This window comes from Oryx dammah, unplaced genomic scaffold, assembly GCF_014754425.2.
Source record: "Oryx dammah isolate SB20612 unplaced genomic scaffold, SCBI_Odam_1.1 HiC_scaffold_11210, whole genome shotgun sequence".
Lineage (NCBI taxonomy): Eukaryota > Metazoa > Chordata > Mammalia > Artiodactyla > Bovidae > Oryx > Oryx dammah.
Genome location: NW_024080603.1, coordinates 1,158,218 through 1,186,084, shown reverse-complemented (window position 1 = coordinate 1,186,084; position 27,867 = coordinate 1,158,218). Strand labels below are relative to the sequence as shown.

Genomic DNA, 27,867 nt, shown 5'->3' with positions numbered 1-27,867 from the left:
TGAAACAAGACAGCATGACAAAATGAAAAGGTAGCCAATGGCTACAGAGAGGAAGAAAAATAATGACATCCCAGAACGTGAATGAATTTATCACTGCAAAATGCAAAACAGCCACTGGAAAGTAAATGAAACACGTGGAGAACTTGAGAAAAAAAAAAAACACACACACAAAAAGCTGAGGGAAGGAATAGATGGCTTAAAATATATTGTCTCATCTGAAATTTCCATTTTATCTCAGGGTTGTGGGCATTAAATGGGATTCCCATTAATGGGAATTAAAATGGGATAATTCATAACAGGCTGTGACCAGTATGCCGCTCAACAAGTGTTTGAAATGACGAAGTGATCAAGATGGTGACTCAGAGGACAGGGAATGGGGAACCAACATCCAGTAGGTTGGATGGCCCAGGAAGAGTTCAGAAAAACCGAGTCTTGGAAAAAAGAGTTAGCTACATTTTTTTTTTCCCCTTGAACTGAAGAAAGCTGAAATGCCACCTTGTAGGAAAACCCGTTAAGAGTGACAAACACCAAACTTAGCCCTGAGAATTACTAACTTACTGAGCCTCAGGTCAGAGAGTGCCATGAACATCCCAGCAAAGAAAAAGAAACAAGCTTCTCTGGAGCAAGAGCAGGTTGTCGGGAGGCGCGTGGGGCTGGGAGGCTGAGGGTGACAGGTTGGGCAGTCCTCTGTTGCGTCGTTTGAGTGTAATTGACTACCCTTAGGTTGTGGGATTGCACCTTCAAGCAGAGAGGGAAAAAAGATAAATGGCTACCGGGGAGGTCACAGAAGAATATCTGCTTCAGAAGTTGGTAATTTGAATATTACTATCTTATGTGCCCAATTATGAAGCAAGGCAACCAGTTTGGCAAGCCAGGTTTTCTAGAGATTGACAATTAGAATCTATAAAACAGCAGTAACTTCTGAGGTCTAGGTACCTTGGGAGACTCCTCTGTTACAGCTGTGTTGCACAGAAAATGTATTTATGGTAACAAAAACCAAAACCAGAAGATGGCTATTATACATTTTTACATAAGTTCTCAAACCATTCAAGGGAGAGAGTGATGGTTTTGTAAATGCCTTCTGTCTCTATCCATAAAAGCCTGCTCCTAAATGACCTTAGGGTTTAGAGTTTTATCTCCATTTGTATCTTTATACCAATAGCTCCTTCCTCCCAACTTTATGCCTATAATTGTTTTCAATAAAGAGCCTCTAATTAGAAGAGCCTGCAGGCTCTGGGCCTTGGACAATTCTGCTGTTACCACGGAGTAAGAAAAGCCAATCCTGATGAAATGAAAACTTACAAACAAAAAAGAAGAATGTTAAATCTTGATAAATAAAATAGGAGGCATGTGGTATTCTGCTTCAATAGACCAGAACCTCTAAACCCTGCCAAGTTGCCTTGGTTTGGAAAGGTAATGTTGATATATAAATGTAGATCCCAGAAAAATCTACATAATCATTAAATAGATGAGATGTAAAATGAAATCTTTAGGAAAGCACTGTTGGTGAGCATTGACTCCTTAAGACATTAAAAACATCGATTCCACCAATGCAAACATGTTTTGATATCAGATCTACTGTTACTACAACAGATTCCTTATCCAAAAGCTTCGAGACTCTAAGCTAATAGAGATTAATAGTGTTTCCGGAATTGAAATAATTCTTTAAAAAGCAGAATAAGCAATTGAGCTAATTCCAGTATCTTGGTTGCCTTTCAGTTTGGATCAAGAAATGGCATGTATAATATTATGTGTATATTTGCACCTCTGCGCTTTAAAAACAGTGCTAGGCTCAAAAGCACCTGAGTCACACTGAGACCATCATGACAAATGAGTTACTAGTTAGATTGTCATCCCAATGAATGCAATCACAATTTATCACTGTTTACCTATTTGTCAGCATTCTGACCTCTATGCTTTTTCAGTATTACAAACAATAATACAATAGAAATCCTTAAATATCATCTTTTCTACACAGGTGCTTGTATTTTCTTAGGGTAGGTATTGAAAATTAGAAACACTAGGTGAAATACTAAATAGCTTTAAATTTGATGCTGCTAAATTCCCTCCAAAAAGACTATACTGTCTTGTAATTTTCCAGCCCCTACTCCCCATCCATGTTTTTGCCCCACTGTTTGGCAAGTGGAAGATGTGAAGACTTCCCCAGAATTTCTCTGACTGCTACCCAAGTCTCCTCAAGCTTAGAGCCAGCTCACATTTTTTGTAGAGGTTCCCAATGTTTGTAGAATTGTGTTCTGAGGTTCCATCTTTCAGCCAATTCAAACTGTCTTCTCTCTCCCAGGATCCCTCATAGGTTTTGACACTTAAGCCTTCTTATTTTCTAGCACTATGATGGATTGCTTTATAAGCATATCTGTAGAATGTTTCCATTGGAGGAAGCTGGGTGAAGGGTACATGGAACTCAACGTATTATCTTTGCAGCATCCTATGAGTTGCTAATTATTTCAAAATTGAGGTTTTTTTGAAAGCACATTTGTCATTTCTAGGGATTTAAATTGAGGGAGGGGATATTATGTGTAAACAGGATAGCTGATGAAAGGTTGCTGTACAGCACAAGAAGCCCAGTCTGGCACTCTGTGATGAGCTGGGCGAGGGCAGGGGGAGGAGGAACAGGTTCAAGAGGGAGGAGATATATGTATCATTATGGCGGATTCAGGTTGTTGTACAGCAGAAACCAACACGACATTGTAACAATTGCAAAACAAAAAATAAAAATACTGAGAGGGGAAGTCCAGAGCAAGTGCTCCGTTGCATGTATATTCCATCATGACTGTTTCGTTTTGAATTATTACCAGAAAGTATTTTCTTTTTTAAACGCCAATAAAAATCCCATGGTATCTTTTTACAAAAGAAGGAATGAGGTGGATTGACATATGCAAATGTGAAAAAATTATAAAAAATAACTTGATTTTTGTGTTTGTCCCTTTGAGATGGTTGGGTGGCATCGCCAACTCAATGGACATGAGTTTGAGTAAACTCCAGGAGTTGGTAATGGACAGGGAGGCCTGGAGTGCTGCAGTCCATCAGGTCGCAAAGAGTCAGATACAACTGAACTGAACTAAACACAGAATTTGTGTTTATTTCAATTCTAACTTGAAAAAAAAAATCAGAGCAGTGCAGTGAGTTACAAATATATGTCTCAATAAAAAGATTCTCTAAACTTATAACAACTGTGGATGTGATCATTCTAAAGATACCAGTTTGTAGTTCCCTGGCAGTCCAGCAGTTAGGAGTCTGCATTTCCATTGCAGGGGGCACAGGTTCGATCCCTGGTCAGGGAACCAAGATCCCACATGCTGCACAGAGCAGCCCAGAAAAGAACAAAAAACAAATTAAGATGCCAGTTTGTGTCTACTTTTTGCAAATGTTTCCTATAAAAGCTCTCGTTAAGGTAATAACGTAGTAAAGGTATACTGATGAAGCCTCATTAAACTTTATGTAAAAATAGATGAAATAATGAAAGATCCATCACAGCACTCCTGCTTTCAGGAATCCAGGGTCATCTTCCTTTTTGATCTGGATCACAGTGGCTCGCTTGCTGGAGTAAAGATACTTACTAGTCATTATTTTGAGGTATCTCATGCACGCTCAGTCACTTTAGTCGTGTCTGACTCTTTGCAACCCCATGGATTATAGCCCACCAGGCTCCTCTGTCCATGGGGTTATCTCAGCAAGAACACTGAAGTGAGTTGCCATGCCCTCCCCCAAGGGATCTTCCCAACCCAGGGATTGAACCCACGTCTCTTACGTCTCCTGCTTTGACAGGTGGGTTCTTTACCACTAGCACCACCTGAGAAGCCCTGAGGCATCTTACAATGTTACCAAATAATACGAGCACCAAGTTGATCTGTTTGTATATTTCAGGACAATTCCATTTTATTATTACTTCTTATCACTCAGGAAAGTGAAGTCGCTCAGTCGTATGGGACTCTTTGCGACCTCATAGACAGTAACCTACCAGGCTCTGCGGTCCATGGGATTCCAGGCAAGAATACTGGAGTGGGCTGCCATTTCCTTCTCCAGGGGATCTTCCCAACCCAAGGATCGGACCCGGGTCTCCTGCATTGCAGACAGCCACTAGGGAAGCCCTATCACTCAGGGCCTTGTTAAAATTACACTTTCAAAGCATAACCTGGGCTTCCACCTGGTAATTTCTTTCACCAACTTGGGACAAGCCACAGCTGTGAGCAGGTGTGCTCTGCCGAGTTCAGTGTCCACCTGGTGTCAGATGAGATGGTGTCCAGAAGAGATCTGGAAGGGAGGATTCCTGACTTTGTCCCAACTCAGTGTCCCTTGTGGTATACTCTGTCCTTGCACTTTCTAAAATAAACTGTGACATGTAAGTAATTCTGTAACTCATTATTTTCTACAGGCTTTTTGGAAGGCTTACAAGCAACGGGAAGCATATAAACGCAGACGACAAATGTTCATTGATAATACTCGTTTTATTGTGAAGGTAAACACTCTTTCCTACCTTAGCAAGCATGTAAACTTTTTCCTTCATTCTCCTTTTGCTTCTGGAAGACAGACTGTGTCTAAGACTTGATGTCAGAAGTAAGTCCTGGATTTGAGTCCCGCCTCCCCCCTCACTTAGCTGATCATCTTCAAGAAGGTCCATCAAAACACTATGTTGTCTCTATAATATTAGGTTGGTGCAAATGTAATTGTGGTTTCAAATCGTGAGTTTTAAATCAATATGACTAGGTTCAAACATGTCTTTACTAATCAAAATAGGAACCATTACAATCAACACATTTTTGCCAATGAGAAATAAGTTTGTTTGTTTCTGTAGCATAATAATCTGTGCTTCAGGATTCAACAAACTCTTGGAAAGCATTTTCTGCCTCCTGCTGGTTGTGAAAGCATTTTCTCTGCAAAAAAGTTATTGAGATGCTTGAAGAAGTGGTAGTTGGTTGGCAAGAGGTCAGGTGAATATGGCAGATGAGGCAAAACTTTGCAGCCCAGCTCATTCGACTTTGGAAGCATTGGTTGTGTGACGTGAAGTCAGGCATTGTCGTGGAGGATTGAGCCCTTTTTGTTGACTGATGCCAGCTGCAGGCATTTCAGTTTTCGGTGCATCTCATGGATTTGCTGAGCATACTTCTCAGATGTAATGATTTCCCTGGGATTCAGAAAGCTGTAGTGGATCAGACCAGCAGCAGGCCACCAAGCAGTGACCATGACCTCTTTTGGTGCAGTTTTGGCTTTGGGAAGTGCTTTGGAGCTTCTTCTAGGTCTGACATTGAGCTGGTCATTGCCAGTTGTATAAAATCAAGTTTTCGTCACATGTACCTCACAATCCAATTGAGAAATGGTTCATTATTGCGTATAGAATAAGAGAACACTACACCTCAAAATGACAGTTTTTTTTATTTTCAGTCAGATCACGAGGCACCAATATATCGAGCTTTTTGACCTTTCCAATTTGCTTCGAATGCCAAACAACCACAGAAGGGTCAACATTGAGTTCTTTGGCAACTTCTAATGCAGTAGTAAGAGAATTAGCTTCAATGATTGCTCTCAATTGGTCATTGTCAACTCCGATGGCCAGCCACTGTGCTCCTCACCTTCAAGGCTCTTGTCTCCTTTGCAAAACTTCTTGAACCACCGCCGCCCTGTACATTCGTAGCAGTTCCTGGGCCGAGTGCATTGTTGATGTTGCGAGTTGTCTCCACTGCTTTGCCATCCATCTAGAAATCAGATAAGAAAATCACTCAAATTTGCTTTTGTCTAACATCATCTCCATAGTCTAAAATAAATATAAAATACACAGCGAGTAATAAGTCATCAGCAAAAAAAATAAAAAAAGAATATGTATGATGGCTATGGCTGGTTCATGTTAATGTTTGGCAGAAGGCAACACAACACTGTAAAGCAATTATCCTTCAATTAAAAATAAATTGAAAAATAAAATAAATAAAAATTAAAAAGAAAGTAAGAAATGTCCATGAAAATTATATATAGCATAGCCACATTTATTTAAGAACGTATTCCAGTATCAAATGGCAGAGTTCAACAGTGCAAAACCACAGTTACTTTTGCACCAACCTAATAAATGCTTCTTCTCTAAAAAGTCCAAATTGATTTGGAGGAAATCCAGCTTTATTTCATGTTCTTTGTATGATCTTCTCTAACAATAATTAGAATGTTCAGGTTTAACAGTACAAACCTTGGTTGTAAGGCAAATGCAAAACCAATGACAAGAAGGAAGTACAACTGAGTTAGGGCCTGTATTTAGTAGATGAGCCCATCTAACCCAGCTTCCAATCCAGGCTGGCTGCTCCAAGCTTAGAGAAAGAGCAGCCTTTGGGGTACCCACTCTCAGAGCTGAAAACTAAAGAACTATCTGACAATGAGCTTGTAGAAACTTGGAAATCCAGGTAAGAGTCAGAAGAGTAGGGCTGGAGAGAGATGAAGTCAGATGAGATTTGTTAAGACTTTTTAAACTGTGAGGACAGAGAATGACATGGTCGAGACCTTTTGCATTATTAGTTCCTGAACATGTTACACTTGGAAGTGTCCTGTGCTCACCATGGAACACTTGCTTATTCACCCAGAAAACCATGGGGCGCAGTGGGTCCCTCATGAGACCTTTTGAAATGTTTTCCTGTAAAGGCCTAAAAAGTATTGGCTGCATTTAAGGGGTGTTGGAAGCAACTCTGAACTTAGTTTTATTTGCTCCTCTGACCCATTGCAACTCTCAGCAAAATGCCTTGCTCGCTTGGCCTTTATTTACTGAGATTAAAACAAAATAGTACAAAGAGCTGCATTACCTTCTCCAGCATAATGTGTAACATGTTCTGAACCCCTCGGAGGAAAAGCAACGAAAGAAGTAGGAGAAATAAGGCTATAGATGTTTATTAGTTGGTGGGTGGCTCATTTTTACTTTTTTATCAAATTATCAATATTATTTTTAAAAGACTGCATAGAGGGATATGAAAGGTGGTTTGGTAATTGCCTGGACTTTTCTTTTTCACTTATTTTTTAGATTCAGTCCTGGTACCGGATGGTAACAGCACGAAGGAATTACCTCTCACGACTGCAGTTTTTCAGAGCTCATGTAAGAGACACACGTGGATTTTTGTCCTCCCTGAGAATGAACTTAAATGAATAGTTTGTGAATGTTAGCATTGAATGATTCTTATTAAATGGTAGAAACAAATGCTTGGAGGAAAAAAATGGATTTTAGAACTCAATGTGGTACTGTTTAGAGGCTGCTTACATTTTTGTGTGCAGAGTAAGACTTCATCAATCAGAACTGGAAAGGAAACGGGTGAGGAAAAATTTATGTGGGCTAGTTATGCCAGAGAGTAAAAGACACTAATGAAGGACTTTCCAACTTTGCTTGCAAAGTTTTTAATTACTGCTGATCAGTTAAATATAAGCCACAGGAGGAATTTTTTCAGGATTTTTGAAGAATAGATATGTGAACATAGATTGGACCATCTAAGTTTGGTGGTAAAATTCTTTTCCCTTTTTAGATATCTTTATTTAGACAATCCCTTTGCAATCTTGTTTATATACTGTTAGCTAACTTATCTGACCCTTTCTTCAAAGAGAATGCAAAGATAAACGTTGACTACGCCACATCTAAATACTGTCAGTTCTAAATAGTGTCCATTCTTCAAATGCCATCAGTTTTTGAAGAGTTCTAAATTCTAAAATAGTGGAGTCAATGGAACTCTGGGAGGTTGTGACTGGTCATCTTCTTTTGCAGAACAATGAAATTGTGAAAATCCAGTCTCTATTGAGAGCGAGCAAAGCTAGAGATGACTACAAAACACTGGGTAAGTGGAGCATTCTGTAACAAAGTGTTCCTTATAAACCAAACAAGCACAAGTTATTTCCATCTGATCACGTCATGCACGTTACCGCCAGTAGATTTGACCATCTCAGACCCGAGCATGTCATTGACAGGAAACGGGCCTTTCTATCAAAGTGGAATGGTTAAGGGCAGTAGATGGCATTTCTTCTTCTTCAAAAAAATGAACAATGTTGAGGGGAGGGGATAAATTAGGAGTATGGGATTAACAGATACACACTACTATATATAAAATTGGTAATCAGCAGGACCTACTGTATAGCTCAGGGACCTGTATTCAATATCTTATAATAACCTATAATAGAAAAGAATCTGAAAATTTATATATATATATATATATATGTTTTTCTGCAACAGCTTATGGAAAAACCCAATTTTGGGCAACCCAATATATATATATATTTACAGTGTTGTGTCAGTTTCAGGTGTTTTGTGAAGAATATATAGTGATATGTATATATATTAATGATATACTTCAGTTATACTTCAATTTTTAAAAAATGGAGTTGGCATTAATGCTGATATTTTTGTATTAAATGGGAGGTGAATATGGGCTCTATGGTAGGATTAATGGCAACCTCAAGAGGGCTCACGCCAAGGAGCACCTTCCAGGACCCCTGCTGCCAGCGCCCCGTCCCTGTGACAAGCCGATGCCGACCCCCACCTCCACAAGAGGCCCTCCAGCGCTGGCAGGCTCATACCCACAGCACCAGCCTTGGGATGCAGTCCCCGTGCCCATTTCCTCAAATGATGTGGGAAGGGCCTCGCAGGAGTGGACTCAGTGGTGGCTTCTTGGCAGAGCTGTCTTGGTGTTTCCTGCAGCCTGTCAGTCATGAGGTCACTGGCAGGAGGTCAAGATAAAAACTGTACGCCTGTCTCACTATGTATTTCAAAAGAAAATCGTGAAAAACAATCATGAAAGGACCTCTTACAAATATTCAAAAAATAATAATAATAAGCTAGAGGCAGGAATTTAATGCAAAAGAGTTGGCCAGAAGATAAACTTACATCTTAATACTGTTTCATTTATTACCTGGCCTGTGATTTTTTTTCTTCTCATTTTAAGAACAAAACATAGTCATATAAGAAATTTGGAAATATGAATAAGAAGGGAAAAAGCACATAGTTTCACCTCCCAAAGAGAACTACAAACATCTTCATGTAATTTCATTTTAGACTTTTCACAGTCCCTGTGGTTTTTAAACTGTCTTCCTTATAATACTAGTATGTCATTTGCAGAAAGTTGGAAAACAGAAAAATAAAATAAAAATCCCCCAGAAAGAGCATTCACGTTTTGTACCATCTTTTTCAGTTTCAGCTCTGCTCATGTTTGTTATTCTATCATTCTTTTGTTTTACATAGTGAAGCATTCTTTATGTGCCGAATTTTTAGCATTCTAATTATCATAAGAACATGTGATAAAGAGCATGTCCTAGATTAAGTCTAGAAGAGCTTGCTGATAAGTTTATTAGCACTGCCCAGATTCTTCAAATATTTAGGTCATTTAGGATTAGTTTTGAGAGGGCAAAACACATCATTGTGTATTTTAGTAGTGGCCATTATGTTCTCTGTAACTATCTTGTGTCTTATTAATTTTTTTGAAAGAAATAAAAATACTGCTCAGTAATGTTCCTAGCACAGTAGTAGTAAATAGTTTCGCCAACATCTTTTATTGTCAAAAGTCTGTCTGAATTATGGAGCAGTGTCTGACCCAAGGAAGACCCTCCCCGGTACTTGTTAAGGGAAAAGTCTCTGGCAGCCTCAAAGGCCAGGTTCTGCCTTGAGCTGTGGAATCTTCTGGATACTGCCTTGCTTGCTAGATTCCAGAATCCAGCGTGCAGATTGAGGGAAGGACGTGTCTCTAATGCCACACTGCTCCACTTTGCAATTGATGAGATTCATGTCTCCGTTGGTAGATGTCTTTCTTTAATTTTTTACAAGAAAGCTGAAGAGGGGAGTTTGTTTTCTGAGCCCTGACACACTAAAATAGGTAAATTAAGGATAAATTTTCCAAACACACACAAGCTGCCTTTCCTCTCCTTCTAGGGAACAGGTTTTTGTGGGTAGTTTTTTTTTTTCTTTAATGTAAATTATGCTAGCATTTAGAATACTTTGTTGACAAAAATCCATCCCTAAATTGTATATTCAGTAAAGTAGACAATTGTAGAAACAGTGCTAGATCTGGAAAGGAAAACTCAGCTGTGAGATTACAAACCAATTTCACATAATTTAGCGTTTGTCCACTTCCCTCAAGACCACCCCCCACCAATACCATGTAAATAAGTAGAACATATATAACTTTGTGGGTAGTTTTTGTCACTTGCTTACATTTTTTAAAGTTACAAAGATAGAAGGAATTCCAGCTAAAAATCTAGGTGATTTCTTATTAAAGCGTAGAAGACAGAAACTATGTTAGTGAATAAATTAGATAAAAGCTGTTTTGGAAAATAAGGTAGCTTTGTGGTCACTGAACTGTAAATTTTCTTTTCTTTCTCAATTCAGCACCTTCATAAAACAAAGGCATTTTCTTAAGCTGAAAAATATCGCTTTTCTTAGTCTGTCATGATTCATTTTCACCCATTTCCTCCAAAAAGGCACTGAATGCATTCAGGTTTGGAACTTGCTAGCACTTTAACTGGCTACTTGTAAGGGCTGACTGTGAAGCTGAGTGGTTTCCTGAAACTAAAGTTACCACAGAGTGGTGTGAAGATGACAGAAAGCCAACTGTTGACAGAGGAGCTATTACATTGGAACCATAATAATTTCATGAAGATGCAAGAAAGCCAACTGTTGATTGAGGAGCTGTTACATTTGAACCATAAAAATTTGTAAAGCTAAATTATTCATTTGTTTCTACCTGTCCTGTTGGCACACAAAATGATACACAGTTCTCTGGAGCAGGCAGAGAGAACTTTAGATGAGATGGCTTACGTTCTCTCAGCTGTGTAACTGAGCTCCGGTGTGTGGTTCAGGATGTTCCTGAAATGGTCATGTCACCAACAGCATCTTTGGTAAAATAGTAGGAAAATAAATTCACATATGCTTTGGTGATCAGGAAGTGAAGGGTCCATGATCCACGGTAACTTGCGATCCAGTGAAATATGAGGTATTATTATCCAGTAGATTCCGAGCCTGGAGGCAGATGTGGACCTCTGATGCTTTTCCTTGATAGATATCGATAAACACATCAGAAGAGGCACAATAGTAATACAGACGACTCTAGAATTGGCTGTTTGTGCTGGGTTCATGCTGCTAATTGTTTGCGTTGTTGATTGAACTCTGTATTTCTTAAGGGACAAACCACCACACAGCCTAACAGCAGTATTGACATAAGGAAGCTTGAATAGAGCCCTGATGTAAAGGAGAGGATGTTGACTGAGGCTGACAAAACCAGACTGGGCGCTCTCACGTCCTCTTTGTGTTGCTGTCTCCTGTCATCGGCACTGAAGATCCAGTTGTTTACTCTTACGATTTACCCAGAGTCACTCTCACTAAACACCTTTAAAAAGTTGGGTGTTTTTGTTTTTTTTTTTTGCAAAGTCACAGTGCCGAGGAATCAAAGCATAAGTAAGGTTCAAGGCGCTAAGGGAAAGCCCGTGGTAGAATCTACATAGATGCCCTCACCATGACTAAGCCTGGTCCCTAGGTGCTGAGGGCCCTCCCTGGTTCATGCTGAAACGACAGGGACCCAGTTTCCATTTCTAAAATTGTTTTGTTTCTGCCAAGCAGAACATGTGTTCCAGCTGTGGTCCTCTTGGCTTCTGTTGAACCTTACGGTTCTCCCGTGACTGACCTTTCCTACTTCCCCTTTCACCTAATTCTTGCTCCTTCCCCCAGAGTCTTTTGGACAGAAAAAACAAACACTTTCTGCTTCCTGCAGCAAGAACAGAAATCTCTTATCTGGCTCAGCCACAAGCTCTCAGAGCTGGGACTACTCAGTGTTAGCATTCTTTCCCAGATTCCTCATCAATAAGACACCAATAGATAGAACTATCTCCTCAGTGTGGGAGTCCTGGAAACAGTGTGAGAGACGGCTGATAAACAAATGCTGGATAACAAGGAAATTGTGAGGCAGACGTTCTCAGTGGCCTGCCTTTATTTATATGATCAGTTTCCTTTGACACGTCATATTTGATGTGAGGCGGGATGATTCACTGTGGGGCCCAGCACCATCATTGCTCTCTTTTCTGATAATGCTTTCTTTAAAGACCTAGTTTCTGTACTACTGATGATCATTTCAAGCATGCCCAGTTGAAGCACTCCTTTCCTTTCCTTGTAGTTGGCTCCGAAAACCCCCCATTAAGAGTAATCCGCAAATTTGTATACCTGTTGGACCAAAGCGACTTGGATTTCCAGGAAGAGCTGGAGGTAGCCCGATTGAGGGAGGAAGTGGTGACCAAGATCAGGGGCAATCAGCAGCTGGAGAAAGACCTGAACCTGATGGACATTAAGATCGGGCTCCTGGTGAAGAACAGGATCACACTGGAGGTCAGTGGGGTCTCTGGGACTCTTGGCTCCCAGAAGACAGAAGATGCTTGTATATGTGCCCACATCACTCTTGGTCCAGCTGAGCTCCTTTGGAGTCCAGAACGGGTGACCCAAAGTTTGTTTACCATTTTTATTACCATTTAATGATGCTCAGACAGAACTGACCTGGAAAATTCTTTGCCTTCCCCTCTTTGATAACATTTGGTAAGGCTTCTTTATCATTCTCAAAGGAAGTTTATACGAAATAAAACCTACTTACATATGTCCCTTCATAGCAAGACTAAGGCCTTTCTATAACTATAAAAGAGAAATTAAAAGATATCAATTTATAGTTCAGTTCAGTCACTCAGTCGTTTCCAACTCTTTGCGACCCCATGGACTGCAGCACACCAGGCTTCCCTGTCCATCACCAACTCCCAGAGCTGGCTCAAACTTATGTCCATTGAGTAGGTGATGCCATCCAACCATCTTATCCTCTGTCGTCCCCTTCTCCTCCTGCCTTCCATCTTTCCCAACATCATGGTTTTTTCCAATGAATATTCAGGACTGATTTCCTTTAGGGTAGACTGGTTGGATCTCCTTGTAGTCCAAGGGACTCTCAAGAGTCTTCTCCAACACCATGGTTCAAAAGCATCAATTCTTCATCACTCAGCTTTCTTTATAGTCCAACTCTCACATCCATACCTGACTACTGGAAAAACCATAACTTTGACTGGACACAGACCTTTGTCGGCAAAGTAATGTCTCTGCTTTTTAATATGATGTCTGGGTTGGTTATAGCTTTTCTTCCAAGGAGCAAACATCTTTTAATTTCATAGCTGCAATCACCATCTGCAGTGATTCTGGAGCCCAAGAAAATCAAATCTGCCACAATTTATAGTTAAAAACAAATATTTCAATACGAAAATACATGGGCCTGATGCCATTAGATGTGATAAAGTTACCAGAGACTTGGCCCCCTTCATAGAATAACCACAGATAGAGAGAGCTACAGATGAGACTGGTCAGGAGAGTGGTGGAACTGTCCAAGAATTCATCTTCCAAAATGGAGAACAGGGTAATAACTCCTGGGTAATAATTCCTTGAATGAGCAAAATGTGGTCTTCCCTCCACCCCAACCACTCGACGTGGAATTGCCGTCCTAGAAAACTAAGTTTATATTAAAATTCTGAAGGATCTTTGTTGTGCTTATATGTAAAATGATTAGATTCTAGGCTCAAGCAGTTATACACTGAATTTTGACCTACCTGAATGACCAGCAGGGCATTAAAAAATCCAACCATGTGAGATATGACCCAGGCCCAGCCTACCAACAGCTGGACCTCAGAGCATTTGTCCTCCCAGCACCCGCACACTGGAAGCCAGCAGTGTCCTCCAGTCCATGAGATGTGGACCCACCCACACCATTCCCAGATGACCCCCTACAGAGTGGCACTTCCCTGACGTGCCTGGGTCTATGCTCGGTTCAGTTCAGTCGCTCAGTCGTGTCCAACTCTTTGCGACCCCATGAATTGCAGCACGCCAGGCCTCCCTGTCCATCACCAACTCCTGGAGTTCACTCAAACTCACGTCCATCGAGTCCGTGATACCACCCAGCCATCTCATCCTCTGTCGTCCCCTTCTCCTCCTGCCCCCAATCCCTCCCAGCATCAGAGTCTTTTCCAAGGAGTCAACTCTTCGCATGAGGTGCCCAAAGTACTGGAGCTTCAGCTTTAGCATCATTCCTTCCAAAGAAATCCCAGGGTTGATCTCCTTCAGAATGGACTGGTTGGATCTCCTTGCAGTCCAAGGGAATCTCAAGAGTCTTCTCCCTAATAATGGCCTCTGAATAAATAACACTGTTTTGTATCTGTGAGAAACCTGCCTAGTGTCAGAGCTGCAAACACCATGTGAAAAGTGTTTTTATCCAAGGAAGGCTACTTCCAGGACAAGACCTCCCTCCGTGTCCCTATTCCCCTGCCGTGTCAGTTTTCAGAAAGCCTGTAAGGAAGACAGGGAAGCTGAGAAGCCCTGAGAAGCCGACAGAGGTCAGAGGTGCAGAGGCAGCTTCCCGTGCGGTTCTGGGAAGCTGCGAGATGAGCGGTCACAGGAGGCTCCCAGCTCCGTGGCCGTGGGAGTGCCTCGCTCCTGTCTGCCCACCTCCCAGGGATTCCAGCAAATCACCGCAGAGAAAGTAAGGAAACCAGAACAATTCGTAAGACAAGAAATGACCATCTTTCCTAAATATTAAGGAATAAAACTACACATTTAAATTTTCTGCATTTAACTCTATTTTCATTATTTTATCCAGAAAAACAATAGTACTTTGGTCTTTAAAAACAGTATATGTTTGTATTGTTCAACACACATGAAAACTTTTAAGTATAATACATTCCAGAAGGTCCCTCAGAGAATGCCTTTTATAGCCTTAAACTGCTGTTTTATCCTATTCCCATAAAGTCATAAACAGGAAATGTCTTGCCTTTTAAAATAAAGGCTTAGTTGCAAAAGAGTAAATAGTTGAAATATGTAGCTTGTGGAAATGCAAGCATGGCAGATTTTCAGATCTTTATGAGTGTTTAAGATGTTTTTAAAGCATTACTAACTTTTTTTCCTTGGATGTCAAGATTTTTATTTGCAAATAAAAGAAGCTGACCATGATTAGCTTAGAGAAGAAAAGAATTCACAAATACCAGAATCAATAAAGCATTACTACTTGACAGCATTGTGAAACTTAATTCTTCAACTTATATTCAACACCAAATATTTATCAAGTGCTGATTAAACTAGTGATAAGTACATACTCTTTCATCTTATCATTGATAGGATTTTTCATATGATGATAAGAATAAAACAGTTGAAATTTTATTTGCAGTGGTGAAATAGTGGGAAACAACCCAAACCCCAAAACATCAAGTAATAGAATCAGTCCAACAAGTATGTTATAGAGCCACCGGAAGAAAAAAAAAATCACTTCTGAAGAATATTTCAGGGCAGATAGAAAGGGTTGGAATATAATGGAGAAGAAAATAAAACAGTGAAATTTTCTTTTATTGTAAAATATATAAATATACAATTAAGCTAAAAGCGAAGAGGAACTAAAGAGCCTCTTGATGAAAGTGAAAGAGGAGAGTGAGAGAGCTGGCTTAAAACTCAACATTCAGAAAACTAAGATCATGGGATCTGGTCCCATCACTTCATGGCAAATAGATGGGGAAACAATGGAAACAGTGACAGACTTTATTTTCTTGGGCTCCAGGATCACTGCAGATGGTGACTACAGCCATGAAATTAAAAGACACTTGGAAGAAAAGCTATGACAAACCTAGACCGTGTATTAAAAAGCAGAGACGTCACCTTGCTGACAAAGGTCCATCTAGTCAAGGCTATGGTTTTTCCAGTAGTCATGTATGGATGTGAGAGTTGGGCCATAAAGAAGGCTCAGTGCCAAAGAATTGATGCATTTGAACTGTGGTGTTGGAGAAGACTCTTCAGAGTCCCTTGGACTGCAAGGAGATCCATCCAGTGGATACTAAAGGAAATCAGTCCTGAATATTCATTGGAAGGACTGATGCTGAAGCTGAAGCTCCAATACTTTGGCCACCTGATGTGAAGAGCTGACTCATTGGAAAAGGCCCTGATGCTGGGAAAGATTGAAGGCAGGAAGAGAAGGGGACGACAGAGGATGAGATGGTTGGATGGCATCACTGACTCAATGGACATGAGTTTGAACATGCTCTGGGAGTTGGTGATGAACAAGCAAGCTTGGCATGCTGTAGTCCATGGGATTGCAAAGAGATGGACACGACTGAGCAACTGAACTGATCTGAAGCTGAAAGAAAAAAAACTAAGCAATTTTTCTTTGCATGATAGAATTAATGGTTAATTAATTATGGTTAATTCTTAGAATTAACCATATTTTTTTGTTTGTTTGTTTTAAACAATGAGCATGTGTTAAGTGAGAGAAAAGATTTTAAAGGGAAGTGACTTAATTCTTACAGAGCAACTCTAGCTCTCTGTAGCAACCCTGTGTCTTACGATTCTTTTAAATGGTCCTTCCTGCTAGAAACCTCACAAAGTCAGTGGGCAAGTGAAATAGCTAACAGTGGTTGGAAGCAAAAGGAAAAGTTAGGAAAAAGAAACAGATAACTGAAGTAGAAGTTCCTGAGAGGTATAGGGAGGAAGAAATGTCTAGACTCTTAATTAGCTTGAAGGAAGACTGAAGTAGAAGTAGAAGGGAACCTTGAATCACTAAAACGCCCACTGATGGCTGTACATGTGAGTACAGACTTGCAGCCCAGGGCTACCTGAGACCCAGGACTGAAATTTACTGCTTAATAAAGCTCCTTCATTGCTTATATGAACATGTTTCCTTAACGTCTCTAGGCCTTTTCTTTACTGGAAAATGTGCTAAATGCCTTACATGGATTATTTTTAACCTTCACATCAACTCAGTAAGATTGCTATTATTAAGCCCATTTTATATATTTAAGGAAACTGAGCCTTAGAGAGGTGCAAGGTCACAAAGCTCCTTACACTTTGTGGATACCCATACTTTTATGACTCCAAAGCCCAAGCCCTTTGTCCTAGTTCATGCCTTCTACAAAAGTGTGTGTACACTGTCATATCACCAGCATGCAGATAGCATATTACCAGGGGGAGGGGAAAGATGGTGGCAATTAGGGCAACACTGAAAAGTGGAAATATTACGACCAAGTTGAGTGCCACTGCTTCTTCAAACCAGCATTCCCCGAGATGTACAATATTTATCGATAAGAATTGTTGTTCAGTAGCTCAGTCACATCTGACTCTTTTGCAATCCCATGGACTGCAGCACGCCAGGCTTTCCTGTCCTTCACCATCTCCTGGAGCTTGCTCAGACTCATGTCCATCGAGTTGGTGATGCCATCCAACCATCTCATCCTCTGTCATCCCCTTCTCCTCCTGCCCTCAATCTTTCTCAGCATTAGGGTCTTTTCCAGTGAGTCAGCTCTTCACATCAGGTGGCCAAAGTATTGGAGTTTCACTTTCAGCATCAGTCCTTCTAATGAACGAACATTCAGGACTGATTTCCTTTAGGATGGACTGGTTGGATCTCCTTGCAGTCCAAGGGACTCTCAAGAGTCTTCCTGTTCCTGTCTTTACCAAATCTATTGACATTAATAATACAGAGGAATTTAGTTCTGCCCTGGAGCTTGCCTACCACACCCTGCTCTCTCCTCTTCTGTATATGTCCAAAAATATGACCCTAAGGATGAAGTCTGCAACAAAACAAAGGAAAAGTCCCCTGTTTCCAGCACTAACTCCATTGAAATTAGTTGGGAGGCCACGGGCAGGGGGGACAGTGATGGAGAGGTTGCAAGTACCAAGATTTTTTTCTCTGTATATTTAAGATCAAGATAATCAATTATCCCATGTATTTGGGAGAACTGTGTGATCTACGCATCACCGGTTATTTAAAGAGGAGAAGCCTGAGTTAGATGGAACTGTAAGCCAGTTAGTCTAGTGCTGTCTTAGGATGTCTTGGGCTTCCTGATAGCTCAGCTTGGTAAAGAATCTGCCTGCAATGCAGGAGACCCTAGTTCAATTCCTGGGTTGTGAAGATCAGCTACAGAAGAGACAGACTACCCACTCCAGTATTCTTAGGCTTCCCTTGTGGCTCAGCTGGTAAGGAATCCACCTGCAATGCAGGAGACCTCGGTTCGATCCCCAGGTTGGGAAGATCCCCTGGAGAAGGGAAAGGCTACCCACTCCAGTATTCCGGCCTGGAGAATTCCATGGGCTGTATACTGAGGTCGCAAAGAATCAGACTTGACTAAGTGACCTCCACTTTCACTGTCATACATAGATAAGGGATATCAGGCCACTGCCTGCCTAGACTGTTCCTGAGTGCCCACCTGGAGATAATTATGCTTCCTTTCTTCATCTTGGATGTAGTTTTACATATTTGTGAAATAAGGGGAGAAATGTTGCCTTTTGAAAATTTTTATAGAAATGTAATCCCCTCTTTCCCCATATAAACCATTAGAAGAATATAAGTAAAGGATTAAGTCAAGGTTGCCTCCACCTCCCGCCAAGCTGAGAATGAGAAAGAATAAAAACATAGATGTAGAAAGCAGTGGATGTAACTACAGAGAATTACTTAATCTCAAAGCTCCAAGGGTTTTTCTCCCTACCTATGAACTGACCGCAGCTATGGGCGAAGTTACTGTCTTTCAGTCACTCAGTTGTGTCCGACTCTTTGCAACCCCATGGACTGCAGCACGCCAGGCTTCCCTGTCCTTCACCATCTCCCGGAGGGGGCGCTGCAAAGAGTCCTTTGGGGCTAAGCTCAAGGAAGCAGACAGACGAAGTTTTGGGAAAAACAGCTTTCTCACCACCTGCTCTCTGGGACAGTGACCCAAAGTTGAGTGGCCGAGGAGGCATCCTAGAGCTGTGGCTTTCATCTAAGACACGTGCCATCAGCAGGCCATGAAATCAGTTTAGTGTGTCACTTCAGTCTTTGAAAATGGAATAGAATAAAAGCAAACTGAAGTATCAGTGTGTCCCAATAGTAAGAATGAGTATCACTTTGAATAGTATGTGGGGGTGTGTTTATCAATAAAAGATGTAAAATGTATTTCTTACTGTGGATCTCCATAAAAATATTTGGTGGATCCTTATCTAAAGGACCTACTCTGGTTCATGACCCTTTAAGCCCCTTAAGGGGACACAATAGCCTGAGGTGACCACTTGACAGTGTTTTTAGCCACACACTTTCCAGCCATCCCTGTAAATAAAGCAGCCTGGCTGAGGATCTGAGAACCTTAATTTTGTTAAATACTTAGAGGCTTCCTTTCCCTTCCATCTCTAATTTCTACATCGCATATTTCTGCAAGAGCTTTTATAGATCGAAATGATAGAATTCATTCTTTTAAAGGTTACAGTTTAGCAGTGTTTAGTATAGTCCCAAAATTGTGCAACCCTTACTTCTATTTGATTCTAGAACACTTCATTACCCCAAGAAGAAGCACCCCCCACAAATGTTCTGGAATTAAAAATTGTGGTGATGGTTGCACAACCTCGTGTCTTTATGGAACACCACTGAATTGTACTCTCTAAAAGGACAAATTTCATAATATGTGAAAAATATTTCAATTTTTTTTTAAAAAAAAAAGGAAAAACATCCATATTCATTAACGTCATCACCTATCACTCCAACCCCCAGCCATGGCAACCTTTAATCTGCTTTCTGTCATGATAGATTTGCCTGTTCTGAATCATCACACATATATGGTCTGTCGTGACCAGCTTCTTTCACTTAGCATAGTATTTATGTTGTAGCATGAATCAGTACTCATTCCTCTTCATTGAAAATAACATTCCATTGTGTGGATATGCCACATTTTTGGCCCATATATCAATTGATGGACACCTGCAACGTTTCTTCTTTTCAGCTGCTATGAGCATTCATGAGCACATGTTTCTCTGGACGTAAGTTTGCAGTTCCCCTTTGGCATATATCTGACGGTGAAATTGCTGGGTCATGTAGTAACTTGTGGGGGCTTCCCAGGTGGCGTAGTGGTGAAGAATCTGCCTGCCAGTGCAGGAGACACAAGAGACACAGCTTCAGTCCCTGGGTCAGGAAGATCCCCTGGAGAAGGAAAGGGCAGCCCCCTCCAGTACTCTTCCCCGGGAAATCCCATGGACAGAGGAGCCTGGCAGGCTACAGTCCATGGGGTCACAAAGACTCGGACACGACTGAGCACGCACGCATAGTAACTTGTGTTTAACTTCTGAGGAGCGGCCAAATAGCTATTAATGTTGAACTTCTCTTCATGTGCTTATGAGCCATTTATAAATGATCTTTGGGAAAATCCTTTGCCCATTTCTTAGTTATTTGTCATTTTATTTTTAGATGTAGGAGCTCTTTATAGTCTACAGTGAATATAAGTCTCTTACCCAATTTGCAAACATTTTTTCCCATTCTATGGGTGGTTTTCTTTGATAGCGTACTTTGAAGCACAAAGATTTTAATTTTTATGAAGTCCACTTTATTTTTTGTTGTCGTTGTTGCTAGTGTTTTGGGCGTTGTAGCTAAGAAACCATTACCTACATATACAAAGATGCATGTATGAGAAGGTTCACTGCACTCTCTGAAATACTAATAAAATGTAAAGAAACTGTTCATCGAAAGGAATATGATTAAATAAATTATCACACACACACACCCCTAAAAGAAACCATTGCTTAATCCAGGGTAGCAAAAGTTTTTGTCTAGGTTTTCTTTAAGAGTTTTATAGTTTTAGCTCCTCTGTTTAGTTGTTTATGATCTCTTCTGAGTTAATTTTTGTTTATGGAGTGAGGTAGGGGTCTGACTTCTTAATTTTTGAACCTGGATATTTAGTTGTCCCAGCATCATTTTTCAAAAAGACTGTTCTCTCCCTATTTAAGTGTCTTGGAGCTTACATTGCATGTTCGAATAAATGCATACAGCTTAGGAGAACAAATATTACAAAAGTCAAATTTACCCACGATTTGGATTTTTCTTACTGTGTTTAGCACTCTCTGTTCCTTTGTTTCTTCATGAGGGAATGTGGAAAATTGATCTTTCCAGCTATGAGTGTCTTAGAGTGTCTGTGAAGGGAGGGGGGAAAGAATACCAGAGTAAAAAGTAGTAATTCCATAAAAAAAATTTTTTCCAGGATGTAATTTCACACAGAACCAAACTAAATAAGAAAAAAGGTGGAGAGATGGAAATACTGAATAATATTGACAACCAAGGGATCAAAAGTTTGAGTAAGGAGAGACGAAAAACACTGGAAACGTATCAGCAGCTTTTTTATCTTTTACAGGTGAGAATAATTTCTTTCACTGTGAGTTGTGGGTACATGCTATGCTCCGTGTTGATGGTTTACAACAGATCTCCCATGCTAAGGCTATAATAGTTTACACATTCTGAGCACTACTAAGTACCAAGTATTAATAGGTGCTTCACATACATTTTCTCATTTTAATTCCTACTACAACCCTGGGAACCTTCAGAGAATAACTGATTGTTCTTCTCATATTACATGTCAGAAAACTGAGGCACAGTCAATGGTGATGAAAGGGTACTGGGACCCTGGCAGCTGACTTAAAGCTTGTCCTGCTTGCCATGACTACATTACGCTTCAGTTATCAGCACAGACGATATAAATCTACCAATAACATAAGCAGATGCTGTCAAACATGGAAAAATTAACTATGTGAAAAATGGATCAGTGCCGGAACGAGCCTGCCCTTCTTTTGCGGAAGGAGCTGGGGAGTTGGGATTAGGGAAATAGGATTCCTTTTTTCTTTCATTATTTCCATGACATCACTCTTCTCTAAATGAACAGTAATTTTCCACTGCTTCCTGAGTGTGGGTGAGAACTCAGCTGAACTGGTTACAGCTGGACTCTGGTGGCCCAGTTTTATTTGTTTGTTTGCTTGACCATTGATTAACCTCATCCACCCTCCAGCACATACAGTGAGTCCCTAAGGGGACAGTGAGAGATAGAAACAGAGCCTCCCCTAAGACCAAAACTTTCCCCAAACGGCGGATCAGCAGTTCTTCCTTGAAAGTCCGGTGTCCCTGGGGCCGCTGCTGGTGGCCCTGATCCCATCAAGGCGTGGAGATGCTTGAAATCTTTGCTTGAGGATCTCACTGGCATCACGTGCACAGAGAACACATTGCGCAAGCCCTAAGGGGTAATCAATCTCTCCTCTCAGGGGTAGCTGCCCCTCTGAAAGAAGAGATTGATTCTGGTAGAGTTGAGCGTGCTCTGCTTAGAATAGACTGGAGCACAGGTGTAGTACCCCAGATGTCCACGAGGTGGCGGCATTGAAGGAAAAATGGTAAAACAAAATGTCCTTGGAATCCACTGCTTAATGACAGCTTGCTTTCCAGAAAGAAGAGGGCCTCACACTAGGTGGGGAAGAGTTCTCATCTGCTGATATTAGGTTAATGTTCATCCACCAGCTAGAAGTTTGATCTTAGGCATTTATCATTTTTGACATCTGTTAACTTCCAAGTGTATGAAGCTGCTTCAGGATTTAGTTTTCCCATGTTGAATTTTGACAGAATTTGTGACATTTAGGAAGGTGAAAATTTAGTCATTCGCCTAAAGATCCCCTGGAGGAGGGGGTGGCAACCCACTCCAGTACTCTTGCCTGGAGAATCCCCATGGACAGAGGAGCCTGGCGGGCTACAGTCCCTGGGGTTGCAAAGAGTCAGACACGACTGAGCGACTTGGCACACACGCTCACTAAGATTTGTATAATTTACGCTGCTGTGTAAATGGAGGCTCACTAATGGAAATGAGAAAAAGCACTGGAACATATTTAGAATAATTCCACAAGTTTTATTCCCTAAACTATCCAAAATGGATAGAGCCATAGCGTGACCATTCAGCTGTATCAATTGAAGTGTCAAAACACCATGACTTCTTTACCTTTTCTTCTCTCTGCTTTGGAGACATTAACCCAAGACTAATGAGGAAACTAGAGAGAAGCAAATGGGATGGACCTTTCACCTCTGGAAATTCTTGGGCAAAACAGCAGGCCAACTCGTACAGGTTTTGCTGTGGGCTTGTCTCTTCAGTGTGAGCTTAAATGTAAAGTTTTTATAGGTCATCTGAGAGGAGTGAGGAGTGGGCTTCTTCAGCTGTAATTTTCCTTTTGTAAAAGCCCATATCTTATATGGGAAAAGAATCACCCCAGAACTCTCAGGAAATTCTCCTGAGCTCCTTATTTATAACATTTCAGCCGGTCATCACAAGCTTAAGAACAAATCTAAGTAGTAAGCTGAACTAGAATTCGCGTTTTCTTAAAAATTTTAAAGCTGAACTTCTTGAGAATATTAAATACTGGTTTCCCCTGTATTTTACATGAAATACAAAAGAAAAGGACAGTTTTCTCACTGAAAGGAAGATGAGTAAGACTTGCGCATTTCTCTGTCACTTTAATTTTCTTTTCTTCTAACCTCCATCTGCTTAGTGTAATTCCTTCAGAAAAACCACATCACCACAAAGTCTGGCGCTATATCTCTTGAATTCCATCCTCAGCTGAGCTCCTTGTCAATTTTTTTTAATTCTTGTCAATCTTTAAAACTTGTCGATCTTTTTTTTCTTATCAGTTTCTTCTGGCATTTTCCGCATGACCTACCCTGAACTATACCCTTCAGCCTCTTGGCCTCGCTCTTCCTTTCTCATGCTTTGTAAAACATCATGGCCGGGCTTCCCTGGTGGCTCAGTGGTACAGAATTTGCCCGCTAATGCAGGAGACACAGGTTCCATCCCTGGTCCATGAAGATCCTCCAAGCCACAGAGCCGCTAAGCCCATGTGCCACAGCTACAGAGCCTTCACTCTGGAGCCAGTGCTCTGCAAGGAAAGAAGCCACCACACTGCAAAGCCCGTGCCCTGGAATTAACAGTAGCCCCCGCTGCTTACTGCAGCTGGAGAAGGCCCACACACAGCAACACAGGCCCCGCCCAGCCACAGATAAAAGGATCTTTAAGATAAAGAAAAAGAAGTCATTTAGAAAACATAAAATATTTTTTAAACCATCACGGCCATCCCACTGTCTGTCTTACATCCTTTGCTTTTGCTTTCTAGTCTCAGAATATAGACTGTGTTGATTCATTCACCGGTCCTTCTAAGACAGTCTCTATAGCTCAGCCCTTGATCCCTTCTTGCCAGTCTCTTCAGATAGCTCAGCCACCCTCTCTCTCTTCTTTGTCTCTACAATTAATATTAATATTTATATTAATGCCTAGAAATGGTGAACAGTGTAACGTATTCATAATGCAATTATACTCCATAAAATATGACATGATATAGTATATAAAATTTAAATCCTACCATAACTTTCTATTATAACTTCCTATAGTATAGTAGTGTTATTAGCTGCTACCTGTCTTAATATGAGCCAGATAGTCTTCTGTGTGCCTCATACATAAGAATTCATTAAAGAGTAAAGAACTGGGCACTCCTCTCTGCTTTCATAATATATTAACACACAGTCTTGTGCGGGGGGTGTTTCGTCTTCTCTCTTTAGACCAATCCTTCATACCTGGCTAAGCTGATTTTCCAGATGCCACAGAACAAGTCAACTAAATTTATGGATACTGTTATTTTTACCCTGTACAATTATGCTTCGAATCAGCGAGAAGAATATCTACTCCTCAAGCTTTTTAAAACCGCTCTGGAGGAAGAAATAGCGTATGTATATATGTAAAAACACCAACACGTTTTGTTAGTGGTGGATTTCTCTGATTTACTAACGTGAGAGCTCACTCATTGGAAAACGCCCTGATGCTGGGAAAGATTGAAGGCAAAAAGAGAAGAGGGTGGCAGAGGATGAGATGGTTGGATGGAATCACCGACTCAATAGACATGGATTTGAGCAAACTCCCAGAGATAGTGAAGGACAGGGAAGGCTGGCGTCCTGCAGTCTGTGGGATCACAAAGAGTTGGACATGACTTGGTGACCGGACAACAATTAGAAGTTATTTATATGTATTAAAATGTATCAAATTTCTTAAATCTCTACATCATAGATATATTAAAGTACAACTTTCTCCTTTTCTAGTGCTGAATTAACTTTCGATTTTGCAAGTGTACAAAGCTTTTTAAAGTCAGTGAGAGGGAATTCCCTTGTGGTCCAGTGGTTAGGACTTTGTGCTGCCACTGCCAAGGGCCTGGGTTCAATCCCTGATCAAGGAACTAAAATCCCACAAGCCATGCTGTGTGGCCAAAAAAAAAAAAATTAAGAGAAAAAAGTCAGTGAGAAAAATTAACTTCATTAAAATTATGTGAGTAATAAAACGATAATCAGAGGAGGATAATGATCTCTGCTAAATAGTCTTTCCTTCTTCTGGAACTTACGCTGCTTTTTACTAATTTATTTTCTGACTTAGTTTATGTTTAAAATATGTAGTTTACTGTAAAGAATGAGCCGGGGGGAACACCCCGTAAGAAATACCTTTAGCTTTCCTTCCTTCTGGATACCTTAAGCAGTGCTAATCTCATGGGTCTCCAAAGCTCTTAGCCAGGCCCCTCTGCCCGCAGGGTGTCTATAAGGCATCATGAGAAACAGCAATGCTATGCAGTAGAACAAGGTAGGGACTAAATGAATGACAAGAACAGTGTCAGAGGGATGGAAAGAAAAGTTCCAATTAGGTCAATTGATAGAGATTTTATGAAAGAGAAAGGAATTGACCCAAAACCTTGAAGAATATCTACAGTTTTTATAAAAAAGAAATGGAAGAGAGAAGTAAAGCACCATGGTGAGAGAAACAGCATGGGCCAAGGGGCAAGAGAGAAAGTAGATGAGGGACATCCCTGGGGGTCCAATGGTTAAGACTCTGCATTTTCACTGCCTAGGGCTCAGGTTCGATTCCTGGTGAGGGAACTAAGATCCTGCAAGCCGCACAGCAAGGCCAAAAATGAAAAATAAAGGAAGTAGATTAGTTTCGCCAAGAGGTAACTTATCAGTGACCACCAGGACATGAGGGTTGGACCAGATCATCGGAGACACTTGAGCAGAGGCGCAAGTGCAGAAGCTCTTGTTACTCTTGTGCAAGGTTTTTGACATGACCACATGGAATTTTTAGATTGATCTCCCACCTGTGTATGAATGGGATGAATTGGAGTTACACAGTTCAGGAAAATGGGGGAGTGAGAAGGAAAAAGGCACAGCTTAGATTTTCGGCACACTGAGTCTAAGTTTTAGGTGTAGAACATGTGGACGAAACTATCCAGCAGAATAAATTAGAAATTCAAGACTAACTCCCAGGAGAGAGATGGGGAGCATCACACCCGTACACCGCCACCCAGTATTATTATTATCATTAGTCTAGGTCCGCTTTCAGTTCATCCCTGCCTTCTAGATTGGAATTCAAGCTGAGAAATTACTCGTAGATTCTTAAATTTCTCGAATAAGAAACTCATCGTATACCTGAAACTTAACACAACGTTGTAAATCACCTCTACTCCAACAAAAATTTTAAAAACAAACACTCATCTTACAAACGCTAGCTTTCTCTTCTTTCTTTAATTGTGGGAGTGTAGATTCTGGGAACCAGTTTATTTAATGGACACTCCGGCTTCCAGTGACTCCTGACAAAGAATTAGACTTTGCATTGTAGATTCTACTCTGCAGGCCCTGTTTACCCTGCAAACCTTTGGCCGGATGCCTCAGGCTCGTTGTCTAGTGATGAAGGCAGATAGAATGGTCATACTTCGCGTGAAAGCTTTACTCTAACTAACTTCCTGCAGATTTCAGACTCAGGTTTTAATACCCAAGACAGCATGTCACCCAAAGGACACAGGTGTCCTCACCAAATAGAGACGGGAGATAGCTTCCTTTTAAATCACACTGCCTTTGATCGTCAACAGGCTAAAATACAGCCCCCTTCTTCCCCACCCCCATCCCCTGTCCAAAGCCCTTGTCTGTCAGAATATACACTGCTTAAAACTCAGTTCGCAGAAGTGAGCCACTTCGTGTGGTTTGGGCTGTTTTCAGATCCAAGGTGGACCAGGTCCAGGACATAGTCACTGGGAACCCTACGGTCATCAAGATGGTCGTCAGCTTCAACAGAGGTGCCCGGGGGCAGAACACGCTGCGCCAGCTCCTGGCTCCGGTGGTAAAAGAGATCATTGATGACAAGTCCCTGATCATCAACACGAGCCCCGTCGAGGTGTACAAGGCCTGGGTGAACCAACTGGAAACGCAGACTGGAGAAGCCAGGTAGCGAAGCCAGGGCGATGCTGGTTTTCAGCAATGTTTTATCACTTCTATGTGTGATACACACACTCTTAAACACAGTTAAAAGACAAAATTTACTGTACAAAATTACTTTGCAATCCAAGATTTATTACCTCTCTTTAATATCTCCAGGCAGGCAACATTCTTGGACTCTTGCTTATCTTAGCGGTACATTTTATTTTCAGATTTCAGTACCAGTTGATGCCCAAAGCCATAATTTCTGTAGTTCTTTCTCTTGGTTTTTCCTTGTATGTTCCTAAACCTGGACCTTGAAATGGTATACGATTTCACTTGATAATACCTACTTTTCTACAGTTACCAAATAAATAACTTGAACATATAAGCATTAATTAGCCGGGTGGGATCGGCTTATTTTAGGTAGTATCGGTAGATCTAAGCTATCCCAGGTTTTTATTTCCTGAAAAAGGGCTCCTTGTAAAATTTCATTAGAATATGCACAGAGAATTATATAGGTGGTTGTCACAGCATTGTTTGTACTTGCCAAAGTTAGGGAGAGTCAAAATATTTAGCTTTGGGCAATCTGTTAAATAAATGTATAACACATAATGGAGTAGTAACTAACTATTGGGAATGGTGGTATAGAAATATATTTGTTGGCCTGGGGAAAATGTTCACCATATAGTTTTTGCTTGTAGCTTGATACAGTAACTCATTTTCTATGTAAAGAAAATACATGCATTTATAGACATACACACACGAAGAATCTATATGGGATGTGTATAAACATGAACTGCCTTATACACCCGTACACACGTGTGCAGAGGAC

The 27,867-nt window shown here is 40.8% G+C and overlaps 1 protein-coding gene across 1 annotated transcript in view; it reads left to right on the top strand.

The window, feature by feature from the left end:
* LOC120860949 (ras GTPase-activating-like protein IQGAP2) overlaps positions 1–27,867 on the top strand; it is a 309,525-nt gene that overhangs the window by 247,047 nt on the left and 34,611 nt on the right. Inside the window, exons 18-24 of the mRNA XM_040236658.1 lie at positions 4,394–4,477; positions 7,010–7,081; positions 7,739–7,808; positions 12,123–12,331; positions 20,995–21,144; positions 24,369–24,532; positions 26,838–27,062. Coding sequence (XP_040092592.1) covers positions 4,394–4,477; positions 7,010–7,081; positions 7,739–7,808; positions 12,123–12,331; positions 20,995–21,144; positions 24,369–24,532; positions 26,838–27,062 — 974 coding nt within the window. The remainder of the gene's footprint in view (positions 1–4,393; positions 4,478–7,009; positions 7,082–7,738; positions 7,809–12,122; positions 12,332–20,994; positions 21,145–24,368; positions 24,533–26,837; positions 27,063–27,867) is intronic.